This window comes from Prinia subflava, chromosome 1 (genome assembly GCF_021018805.1).
Source record: "Prinia subflava isolate CZ2003 ecotype Zambia chromosome 1, Cam_Psub_1.2, whole genome shotgun sequence".
Lineage (NCBI taxonomy): Eukaryota > Metazoa > Chordata > Aves > Passeriformes > Cisticolidae > Prinia > Prinia subflava.
The window spans coordinates 28,185,945-28,198,560 of NC_086247.1; the positions used below are offsets into that span (position 1 = coordinate 28,185,945).

At 45.2% G+C, this 12,616-nt stretch overlaps 1 protein-coding gene across 1 annotated transcript; it reads left to right on the forward strand.

The window, feature by feature from the left end:
- The first annotated feature begins 1,333 nt into the window (after nucleotides 1-1,333).
- Nucleotides 1,334-7,563, forward strand: LOC134547715 (uncharacterized). The gene is made up of 2 exons (XM_063391848.1): nucleotides 1,334-2,481; nucleotides 5,825-7,563. Exons 1-2 carry the CDS (start codon nucleotides 2,415-2,417, stop codon nucleotides 7,192-7,194), a joined length of 1,437 nt encoding a protein of 478 aa, XP_063247918.1. The 5' UTR covers nucleotides 1,334-2,414; the 3' UTR covers nucleotides 7,195-7,563.
- Nucleotides 7,564-12,616: the final 5,053 nt, after the last annotated feature.

Genomic DNA, 12,616 nt, shown 5'->3' on the forward strand with positions numbered 1-12,616 from the left:
CGGTACCGCAAACTGGGAGGGCGGAATTTTACCTTTGCTAGTAGCAGCGGGTGGGTTTTAGGACCCTGCTGCGGCGATTTTTTTCTCTTTTTTTTTCTTTCGTTTCTGATTGCCGCAGCCCGCGGACCCGTGGGGCGGCTCCGCAACAGGAGCCCTGCTTTTCGGGGAAACCCCGGCCCGGGCACGTATCCCATCGGCCAAGCAAGGCGGCGGGGACCCCCCCGGTGCCACCGGGGCTGGAGAAACGGCGCGGACGCGTGACCGCAGCCCCGGAGTTTTCCCCGCCTGTTCTCTCTGGTTATAGGAGACACAGGAGTTACATACAGCTGACTTTAGCAGCTGGAGGCTGGATTTTGAGCTAATAGCTTTCAATAATATCGAATCATGGGCATGCAGCTATCAGCTCCTCAAAAGAGTATATTAAAACAACTCCAGGACCTTTTAATTAACGCTAAAATTTCCAAAAGGCTGCAAAAACGTTTTGTTCGCTGGTTAGAACATGAATTTACTGAAGCTGAATTGCTGCAGATAGATACTGTTTCTTTTTGGGATTACGTGGGTACGGTAATCACAGATAAAGTCCAAAATAATGATCACGCCGTTTCTGTATTTATCCCAATATTTTTGCAAGCTCGTAACCATCTGTTAGAGTTAAACAAACCCAGCCAGGAGCAAAAACTTACCCCATGTAATCCCCCCTCTGATCCACCTTTATACCCGGGTTTACCTTTGTCCCGGGATCCTTTTAACAAAGCCAGTTTCTCTCCTCAGGATCACGGCGGGGGGGCAGGGCCGGCCCGGGACTTCTGCGAGGCGGCAGGGTCCCTTAGGGACCCCCTCCACGTGGCTGATAACAATGGCGGCTGCCATGTGCCCCGACCCTCCCCCCACGACCCCTTCCCCTCCCAACCCCCTCCCTCTGCCCCCGCCCCCATCCCATACCCCTGTGCCAACCCCTGCTGGCCTCCGGCAGCCCCACCCCACCCCTCCTCCCCCTGCCTCCTTCCCGGCTGCTGCGGCGGCTCAGGGGGGGCCGGCTCCTCCTCCTCCTGCCTCCCTGGCAGCAGGGAGAGGGCCGCCCCCCCCACCCTGCACGGCCACAGCGGGGGGTATGATTGCCACACGGCGGGGGGAGGGGGACAGCCTGGGCTGCCCAGCCAGCACGGACAGAGCACGCTTTTCCTTCCCCACCCACAAGGGACTGATAACACTGTAACCCCGGTATCCCCAGACACGGGGGGTCCGGCAGCAGCTTCCAGACCCTTGGCAAATGCAGATGAACCCATTTTCTCTGTAGCTCCTGTAGCATATGTAGGCAAAAGGCAGGGTTCTCGGCAATACCAGCCACTCTCCTACCAAGACAAGAAAGAACTATGTAAAGTACAACGTGAGTTTGGCAGGGACACCCCCATCTTTAAAGGGATGTTTAGAGCCACATTTGATTCTAATGAAATGGTCCCTAATGATATTAAGGACTTATTCAGGTGTCTGTTATCTCCCTCAGAGTATGATCTGTGGGACAATATGTGGAAAAGAGCTTTAAGAACACTTTTACAGGAGATTCAGCAAAACCCTAATATGGCTAAAGACACTGAGAATAATGATATTACATTTGAACATCTGTGTGGTGAGGGTGCATGGGCTTGCCCTGAAAAACAAACCCGAGTATTATCCAAACAAATTTTACTTAGGATTAGCAATGTTGCAGAGAAAATGTTTTATCAGCTACCATCAAGGGAAGGGAAAGGAAGTTATGTCAATGTTAAACAATTTCCTACGGAGAATTTCTTACAGTTTGTTGATCGTCTGAGGACACAGGTGGAACACCAAATACCAGATCCCGTGGTGCAGGCAGAGCTGATCAAAGAGATGGCTCAAAGAAATGCTAATGAGACCTGTCGTAGAATTATCCTCACTTTACCCTTGGACCCACCACCTACTCTGTCCCAGATGATAGAAGCTTGTTCCAGACGGGCAGAATTGTTCTGCACAACTGAAAGACACCCTGGAACAACACACCCACAGCATACAGCCCCTGCTGGACCACACCCCAGCAGGCAGCAGATGCCACCAGACCAGCTGCAGCGCATCATCTGCCTCCGCTGCAAGAAACCAGGACACTTCGCCAGATCCTGCCCTCAGACCCAGAAGCAGAAGAAATCCAACAAACAAAAAAACTGAATTCACAGCGCGTGCCCGCGGTTGATACTACAACGCGCAAAGATATAAATGTAGCGGGACTCACATTGGCAAAAGCTTCTCTCTTAAAGAAAAAGGGGGGGGAGGGCAGGTCACGGGGTGTGGGGGTGCAGAAAAATGTAAATGTTAAATGCTCAACTAACAAGGTTTGGCAGCCACTTGGCCGTTTTAGACTTGTAACTACCAAAGGTTTCCATTTCAGATCTACTGAGTGGATGGTTATAACAGTTGACCTGTCTAACATCTCACAGGACCTGACGGTTTACCACGTGGGATTGGACAGTGAGTATTTTGTTATTGGGGACACAGCACACACACCCTTGGAAATTGAGATAGCTCCCATGACCATAAAGGGAAAAATAATAGGCCTCATGTTGTTGGCTCGTTGTTTGCACCCACCCTTTTATCTGATAGCGGGGCAGATTCTTGCCCAAGCCATTCCGGTTCCAGCAGAGATCACAGCAGACGGTAAATCACCAGAGGTCTACTGGACAGAGGTGGTGGGGGAACCTAAACCCTCTATGATGTGCAACATTACTTGTGGATCAGAGCGCCTCCAAGTGGCGGGAGTACTCGACACCGGAGCTCAGGTCACCGTATTGCCACAAAGCATGTGGCCTTCAAATTGGGAATTAGAGCCGGTGGCAGGCAAACTTCAGGGCATAGGAGGAATCTCAATGGCAAGGATTTCGAAAAACGTGGTGCAAATTGAGGGACCTGATGGAAAGGTGGCGAATGTCCGTCCTTTCGTAGCAGATTATAACGCCCCACTGTGGGGGAGGGACACCATGTCTCAGTGGGGAGTCCGATTGGTCATTCCTAAAACACCCCAGGATTTTTGCAAGTAGCCACTGTGGAGCGCCCTACCCAGAAGTTAAAGTGGTTAGAAAACACCCCCAGATGGGTAGCACAGTGGCCTTTGAGTAAAGAAAAGCTCAAGGCGCTGGAAAAACTCGTGGAAGAGCAATTGGCTCAGGGACATATTGTGGAGACAACTAGCCCCTGGAATTTCCCGATCTTTGTGATAAAGAAACCGGGAAAGGATAAGTGGAGGTTGCTCCATGATCTAAGAGAAATTAACAAAATAGTAGAAGACATGGGACCCCTCCAACCAGGGATGCCCACTCCAACAATGCTCCCCCGAGATTGGAAATTGGCTGTCTTAGACATCAAGGACTGTTTTTTCCAAATTCCATTGCACCCTGAAGATGCCCCTAGGTTTGCCTTCTCAGTTCCCACTGTCAATAGACAGGCCCCAATGAAGCGTTATCACTGGAGGGTCCTTCCCCAGGGTCTCAAATCGAGTCCTTTTATATGCCAACAATATGTAGCCTCATTACTGTCTCCAATACGCGCACAGAGAAAAGAAGCCATCATCCTTCACTACATGGATGATGTGCTAGTGTGTGGCCCCAATGACTCTATACTCCAACACACGCTTGACCTAGTGGTTAAAGTTTTAACCTCTGCTGGATTTCAGTTACAGGAGGACAAGGTTCAAAGGATGCCACCTTGGAAATACCTGGGCTTGCAAATCAGTGCAAGGACTGTAGTTCCACAGAGCTTAGAAATTGGCTGCAATCCAAAAACTCTAGCAGATCTCCACTCCCTGTGTGGGTCCTTGAATTGGGTAAGACCCTGGCTAGGCCTCACAAATCAAGATCTAGAACCCCTCTTCAATTTATTGAAGGGGGAGAAGGAGCTGACGTCTCCCAGGGAGCTGACCCCAGAGGCGAAGACAGCAATCGAAAAGGTACAAAAAGCCTTGTCAGAGAGACAGGCTCACCGGTGTGAGCCAAAGGTGCCTTTCCAGTTTATTGTTCTAGGAAAACTGCCACACCTGCATGGCTTGATCTTTCAGTGGATCGAGGAAGAGAGAGATTCACTGTTGATAATAGAGTGGGTTTTCCTCTCCCACCAAAGATCCAAGACCATCACAGAGCCACAGGAGCTGATAGCACAGCTGATTCGGAAGGCCAGGGTAAGATTGTGTGAATTGGCAGGTTGTGACTTTGCATGCATTCACCTCCCGGTCAGACTTTCAGAGGAGGGAAAGAACTCTCCTGAGAGATTGACCAAAGAGATGTTTGAGCATTTGCTGCAGAGCAATGCCAGTCTCCAATTATCTCTGGACAGCTACAGGGGACAAATATCAGTCCATGCCCCGTCCCACAAGTTGTTCAATGAGGAATTCCACCTTATTCCTCATGAGAAAAGGAGTCGGAGACCACTCAAAGCTCTCACAGTCTTCACAGACGCATCGGGTACTTCAAACAAGTCCGTCGTGACTTGGAGGAACCCACGGACTCAGCATTGGGAAGCTGATGTTGAGTTTGTGGAGGGATCCCCCCAAGTGGCTGAACTGGCCGCAGTGGTAAGAGCTTTTGAGAAGTTCTCAGAACCAATCAATTTGGTAACCGACTCTGCCTATGTGGCGGGAGTAGTGTCCAGAGCGGAGCAGGCTGTGCTCAAGGAAATAGAGAATGAACATCTCTTCAGGTTGCTTTCAAAGCTAATCTATTTGGTTTCTCATCGACAGCACCCGTTTTACGTGATGCATGTGAGGTCACACACTGATTTGCCAGGTGAGATCGCAGAGGGGAATCGCCAGGCAGACTCCCTTGCTGCACCAGTTGAAAAGGCACATCTCCCTGATGTCTTCCAGCAGGCAAAACTGAGTCACCAACATTACCATCAAAATGTGCCAGCCCTGATCCGACAATTCCAGCTAACACGGAGCCAGGCTCGAGCCATTGTAGGTACCTGTCCGAACTGCCAGTTCCAGGTCATGCCATCGATGGGCATGGGGGTGAACCCCAGGGGCCTGGGCAGCTGTGAGGTATGGCAAACAGACATCACACACATTCCTAGTTTTGGTCGCCTCAAATATGTTCATGTGAGCATTGACACATATTCAGGTGCAGTGTATGCCTCTGCCCACGCAGGAGAAAAATCCATACATGCCAAGCAGCACCTAGTGCAAGCCTTTGCAGTGTTGGGAATTCCAAAAACAATCAAAACTGATAATGGCCCAGGGTATGTGTCCAAGGAGTTCCTAGAATTTGTCCAGCAGTGGGGAGTGGAGCATAAAACTGGCATCCCTCACTCCCCCACAGGTCAAGCTGTGATCGAGCGTGCACACCAAACGCTCAAACAGGTTCTGGCTAGGCAGAACTGCTCGGCTTCGTGGATGACACCACAGCAGAAGCTCTGCAAAGCCATGTTCACCATCAATTTTCTAAACTGTTCATTTGAAAACATGAGTCCACCTGTGGTACGTCATTTTAACAGTGGTGATCAGTTTAAATTGTCTCAGCGTCCACCGGTTTTGATTAGGGATCCTGAAACTTGGGAAACCAGAGGTCCCTATGAGCTGGTGACCTGGGGTCGTGGCTATGCATGCGTGGCTACTCCCTCAGGCCCTCGGTGGATTCCCCAGAAGTGGGTGAAACCTTTTGTCCCCAAAAATCCAGCTCCAGCAGAAGGGGACGAGAAGCAAGTGACTGATGCTTCGAAGAGAAGACGCCGCCGGATGGAAGAGAAAGATCCTCCTTAGAGGTGGATTCCTTCTGGCAGAAACAGGAACTTTTAACATGTTTTAAAAATGTTTATTTTTCCCTTCCAGAGAAAACCTACCTCCCACTCAACCCTATGATGAACCCCATCCAAGTTGTCATCCTGCTAATGCTGAACAGTCTGGCAGCTGCATGGATCATCCCTCAGCCACGTCAGAACGTCTGGGTAACCCTGGCACAGACACTTCAGCAAGAAAACATATGTTTGTCCACTGCAGCAGCTAAGAATCCTATGTCTACCTGTCTGGTAGGAATTCCTTTGCAGGCTGGAGAATTTCCAGCAGGCTTGGACAAATACAGGTCCAACGAAATTCCAGAGGCACACACCCCACAACCACACAAAGATCATCAGAAGCAAGACGTGTTTGCCATGAACCCCTTAGCGGAATGGGTGCAGGGTTTGCCCAGGGTAGCTCATGAACCCCAGGAGTTAGAACTATTGGGTTCCTCCCCTGCCACATACTGCATCCATTTCTCTGTCATCCCAAAACCCTCTAGCACTGACGAGTACCACCTTATAAAGCAGTACCGGGGAGAATTTACTGCAAAGAGGTGGTGTCATAATATAAGCCACATTGCATCAGACAACCCATCCCACTCCAAACCCAGAAGCCTCCCTAGAGGATTGTTCTTGGTTTGTGGGGATCGGGCATGGGCAGGAATTCCATCCCGGCTTTTCGGAGGGCCATGTACCATAGGGCGATTGTCCGTGTTGACACCCAACCAAACTTTAATTCGTGAATGGACACACAAAAACAAATCGGCTGACAAAATTCAAAAAAGGAGTGCTGACAATTTGGACCCAAATTGTAATTCAGACATTTTTCATTGGGCAAAGTCAAAAAGAGTTGCTGTATCCCTGTTTCTTCCGTGGGTAGCAGCAGCCAAAGCTCTAGGTGAATTGGGCCAACTAGAGTGCTGGGTGGTCAAGCAGGCTAATTTAACATCTATCGCCATCAGCTCCCTCCTAGAAGACGAGGAGATTACCAGACAGGCCACGATCCAGAACCGTGCCGCTATCGATTATCTCTTGCTATTACATGGACATGAATGCCAGGAATTTGAAGGACTCTGTTGCATGAATTTGTCCTCAAAGGCTCCAAACATCCATGCTGCCCTCCGAAGCATGAACAACATGATTGGACAAGTGAAGCAAGAATCAGAAGATTGGATCAAGGAACTGTTCAAGGGCTGGGGACTCACTGGGTGGTGGACTTCTGTAGTCAAAACAATTTTGTTACTTTTTGTTATCCTTTTCCTTGTAACCATAGCATTCGGAATCCTACGCTGTTTGATTTTCAAGGCTATTAATGGCCTCATATCTTCTACCTCAGAAGTCAACCATATAGAGTTGGCAAATCTAAAGCGGTCCGGTCTCCCTACCAACCATAAGTGGTGGGAAACCCACACTCCGTGTTAAACAGAATGTGAGAACTTCTCTCTGTATCTTTTTAAACAAAAAAAAGGAGGAGATGTTACATCCCCCTGGGGAAATGGTTTCTTCTCCCTCAGGGACCCCTGGAACTCCTGTCATGTAGTCTGACCCTTCCTTCCCCTTCTGACCCCATTGGCTGTGTGCCAGCTAGCCCCTCCCTCAGAGACCCTAAGATAAAGGGTCCCCTGTCCCCCGGGAGCTCTCTCTCTCCCGGGACATCAACCTGGAATAAAGGACTTGCAGCTAAAAGGGTAAGAGAGCCTCTTTTGAATCCTTGTCCTGTCTTTCTTGATATAATCCTGTTAGGCCTGAGAAGGGCTGAGCTAGCTGAGACCCTTGGAGGGATACAGGATTGTGTCAAATTTCCTTTTGAAATATAGAAACAGCACCGAAATTAGAAGTCTAAGAAGGAATTACATAATTAAAATGTCAGCAATGACGTATCCTTTAGAAAAATAACATAAATCTTGTTTTTACAAACATATCATTACATTTCAGTGGTTGCTACTTTTCCCAGGAGTAGCTGCATAATTAGAAAAATTTGCTGCACACATATAAAAATAACTTTTGTAGGTAAGTTCCCTCAACAGGATTTATTTTAATAAAAGAATCAAACTAAAAATAAACACTTTCATTTTATGGCACAATTACTACCAGTGACATATTGCTGCAGTGAACTCTCTGATTTCCTTTTAGTCTAGCATCATATTTCACTTCCTGCCCCTTCTGTTGAGTACACACAGTAAAAGGAAAATTTCTCATTGTTTGTTACTACTCATTAATTTGGAGTTTTTAATTACATTTAGGTGGTCTTAAATTATGAAAATGAGTAAAGTGAAGCTCAGGGAGAGATGGTTTTTACTAAGGGAATGCAGAGTAGCTTTATATGTTCAAGCATCTGCAGACATACTCCTGTTCTGTTTTCCAGTAAGACCTTCCTTGTGGTCCCATCAGGAGGCCAACAGCTGCATGAGGTCAATGCTGTGCTCCAGTCAATGTGCCTTGAGAAGAGGTACCAGCATGAGCTTCTCTGTAATCAATAGGATGACAGCATTACATCTAGGGTTTCAGCAAATCTCTTCCAGCTCACAGAGAGGAACTATTATGTCTTTGTAGCTGTGCTCACAGGGTACGACTATTATCTTTGGTTCTAGCAGTATAATCTTTTCCAACAGCGTGCCCTTTATGTTCTCTTATTCCAGTATGTCTCTTGTATCCCTGAGGGTATGTCTGTGTTTGTTTGGGTTTTTTTTCTGTCTAGAAATTCCAAATATATTCAGCTCTTCTACAGATCTTCTTAGGGCAGCCTGAACATCACCAGTGCTGAATGTTGTCCTCTGTCCCTTCCCTGTTATTCTGAGACATTCCCTTCCATAAAGGCTTGCAAAAGTTTATCTCTGGAGGATGGATGATCCAGGCCTTGTCTTCAGATGAAGCTGTCACATGAATGGTGAGGTGAGCCTATCATTCCTCTCGACTGCAGCCCCTCCTGGGCCAAGCAGTGGGATTACCCCATTAAACATGGAAGTCAGGTAGATAGACCTGACTCCCCTAAAACATTGAAACTTCTCACTGAATTTGAAGCATTAGTATTACTGCTAAATACCAATATTAGTGTTGCCTAATATAGAAATTCATCCTAATTTTAGGGGTTAGAACCAACTGGGGGTCATGCTGTTCTCTCACTAAATGTTACAGAATGCAAAGCTTCCTTTCATAAGTACCTGCACTGCCTGCTTTATCACTTCCAAATCTTCAATAGAAACCAAGCATGAAAGATTTCCAACCATAGGAGGGCTCTTCTTCTCAAACTTATGCATGAGCAAAGACTTCAGCTAAAACTAGGGCCTCTTTACTTTGCATTGGCAGCTTCTAACAATAACTACTATAGCACTATATTATAAATTACAGATATTTTTATGGCATACCTTATGCTTTAAAGCCTGTCAGAATCAGATTAGTAGAGTTGTATGGTATAGCATGGTGTAAACACCTGAGATTTATTAGCAATTAACATATGACTTCATTTTTCTTCCAAAAGTACTCGCTAATAAAATTGAACACTAGAGACAAATAATCTTTGTGATTATTTCCACTGACTAATAGATTCTGAAACTAATATAGTATCTGATAGCATTAAGATATAAAACTGCTTCTAGTTTGTGAAAAGTGTAAAAATAACTGCTTGTGAGAGCTACTTTTCTTCTGTTGCATTACAGGAATGTGTTTTCATGGCATATGGAAAGTGAGGGCTCACTTGTTGCACTCTCTGTCCAGCAATTCTAAAGCATTATAACTTTGTCCTCTCTCCCAAATCCAGTCTGACTGCTTGCTTTCTGAGCTATGGAGATCCATGTGGAACTGGGGCATGGATGGCACAGCTTTGTCTATTACACAGCACAGGACATTTAGAGGTGTGAGCACCTAAGGATGAGGGTAAACACTGGGTTTTTAGAGTCAAACAGTTTTTAGAGTCACTAAAAATTGTCAAATATTCCTCTGTGCTCTGGAAATTTACAGCCATCTGTAAACACTTAAATACCTCCTATGTGGTGGTCTTTTTAATTCAGTTGTAGAGATGGGATTTCTTAGGTCGGCCATGACCACGGATGAGATTTTGATCACCCAAGTAGTCCATGCAGCAACAGCAACAGCAATGAATCCTATTTCACTCACTAACAGGGAGGAGAGCAGCTTGGGGAGGAGTGGGCAAGGGAGGGCTGCATATCATATGCAAAATATGCTAAAGGATGGGGCAGAAATACCCTGAGAAAATGACAAGGGACAGAAGATATCTGTGGATGCAGGCAGGAGTGGACAATTACGTATTACAGGCTGCAGTTGTTCTTGTTTAGGGTCTGGGTGCCTGAGAACACTGAAGAAATGAAACAGAGAGAGGTGATGATCCTGTGTTTACAGTACAGGTAACAGGTGAAAGGTACAGGAACAGATGTGGAGAGGACTGATAGCAGAAAGGGCAGCTCCCCTTCTTTCCTAATCCCCAGTGCAGTACTGGGGCTGCATGTGGAGAACAAAAATCCTGCAGGCACACTCTTAACTCCTGCACACATCTCTGCAGATCTACCCTGGATGACATATTCTATTTTCAATAAACTCTAGTTTGTTGCTACATGACAAGGAATGAAAGAACACTACTGAGGGATAATCAAATGGAGCACAAGCCCATTCCTTATGGGATCCCTGAACTGGGCTGCTTTACTTATGGCACATCAGTAAACTTTTTTTTCCCTTGTATTTTAAGAAATAACTAAACTTGAACTTGATACAGAAATGCATTTTTTATGTGATTAACACATTTGTGCTTAATGTATTCATTTAAATGTTGTTTCAGCCACTGGGTATATTCTATAGAATGAATAGAGTTTGGGGACCTTAGTAGAGAAGGAAGAATAATTTACAAGGGGGAGGGACTTGCAGCAGGTACATCTAGCTTTGTACTTTAGAGCTGAGGCCTGATTCTGAAAGTATTTACTGGAAAAGAATGAAATTATTATTGTGAGCTAATCAAGTAGTATAGGGAAAAGAGGAAAAAGTCTGTAGAAGATTCCTATTAGTTTTGAAATTAAGAACTAGAATTGCATCTATCTAGAAATAGATGTCAATGTACAGATCAATTGTCATGGATATAAAAGTGTTTACAGCGGCCTCTATGAATTAAACACTGACCCCAGCATTCAAAACAAGGATAGCTTTAAGTTCTAGTTTTTCTGATTTTTGCTTTTTCACTTGAGAAAAGTACAACTTCTGACTTGATAGATAGACACTAATGTGACATTTTTACCAAAGAAATTGGAAGAATAATGAACAGTAAAAAAACCCCAGATCCTAGGAAGTAAAAATCAATTAATTGTAATGAGGAAACTTTAAGAAATTCTCTGATACTGGGAGAAGAATCAGGAATTTTCTACAGCAACATTCACACTGGAAAACCAAAGAGGTTGTATGGTGACCCAACTGTCTGTGATGAGTTGCAGGATTCAGGAACACTGGTAAAGGGAATATTCTTCAGGCTTAACCTGAAGTGCTACTGCTGTTTAAAGAAAATAAAAAAATACAGGTGTCAGAGGAACCCAGGACAGGAATAAAGAAATCCCTGAAATGTAGGTGAAAAATAAGTACAGCACCTACTAAAACTTGAAGTTAGTCCATGTAATATGTGTCAAGTGTCAAGTTGCACTTTTGAGCTAGAAAAGTAGCACAGCTTACCTTTGCTGCTTTAAGCAGTACTGGAGATGCTCAGTTGTAATTAGCCAGGGCTGGGCTATTCTTTCTAGGTTGTCACTCCTGTCTGCCTGCATTTGTACTGTAATATTTTCTACTAGTTTCAGGTGCTCTTGGTCATACATCTGCAGTGAAAATTGTGATTTCAGGGGTTGGTTGTACATCTTGACTGTATATAGAATGTCTAAGTCTTGACAAATCATATGTTATTGTTCATATTTCTGAAGGCAAAATTGAGACCAGCTAAGCAAAATAAAAAGGGAGTACAACAGAGAATTTCCTTTTCTGGCTTTTGCTCACAGATTCTCCTTACTTTATGAAGTTAAAATTCTGTTTCTGTTCAAGTAATATTTTATTTGCTATTCTGTTTTTAATAATTACTTAATATTTATACTGGCAAGAAATTAATTTATGAGGGCATCTGCAAAAAAAACTTCAGTTTTTCCTCATGTGAGAACATTCCTGGTCAATTTGCTATGATATCTTAAAAAAAAAATAAATACAGTAAAAATCAGCTTTCACTAACTAATTCAGTTTGTTTAAAAACATCACACAGAACAATTTGCATATGAATCATGACTACAGTAACAGATTGAATGAACATCATTTAATTGATTGCTTCTTTCAATCAAAGCTTCTCCAGAAGTTCCCAATGAAACACATTTCATTGTTTGGCTACAGTCCTCAGATTGCAGGAATTGTCTTTACCTTATTAACTAAGATCTGTATATTAAAGTTGGGTTCTCAAAATGCTCAATGATGGCTTGGCTTTTCAACTGATATAAATAAAATGAGAGTTCAGTCACTGCCAAAGAGCTGTTTTCAAATTCTCTCGATGTGTCACTGTCAATTGGTCTGGTTCTCTTGCCTTGAACTTTCTGCAGTAGAGCACACACAGAGGTCCAAACAGCAGGGCCAGCTTCAGGCAGTCATCTGTTCCTCAGCACAGCAGCTTGCCAAGGGCAGGTGCCAGAAGGGCAACAGCTTTTCCCATTTGCCTCATCTGTGCCAGAGCCTGGGAGAGGGAGCTGGCTCTTCTGTCAGCTATGGGCAGACTTCACTTCATCCCAGAGCTTCATTTCCCCTTCCTCCCCCTTTTTGTCTTCCTGTGGCCAAAATATGCTGGTCATAGGCCCAGAAGTTTGCCTTCAGGACAAGAAGAGTT

What these genes read in the sequence shown, in the direction of transcription:
- LOC134547715 (XM_063391848.1), top strand. Translation starts at nt 2,415, where the DNA reads ATGGTTATAACAGTTGACCTGTCTAACATCTCACAGGACCTGACGGTT. An exon ending in TTACCACGTGGGATTGGACA is followed by an intron (nt 2,482 to 5,824) that starts GTGAGTATTTTG and finishes TTTCCCTTCCAG; the next exon opens with AGAAAACCTACCTCCCACTC.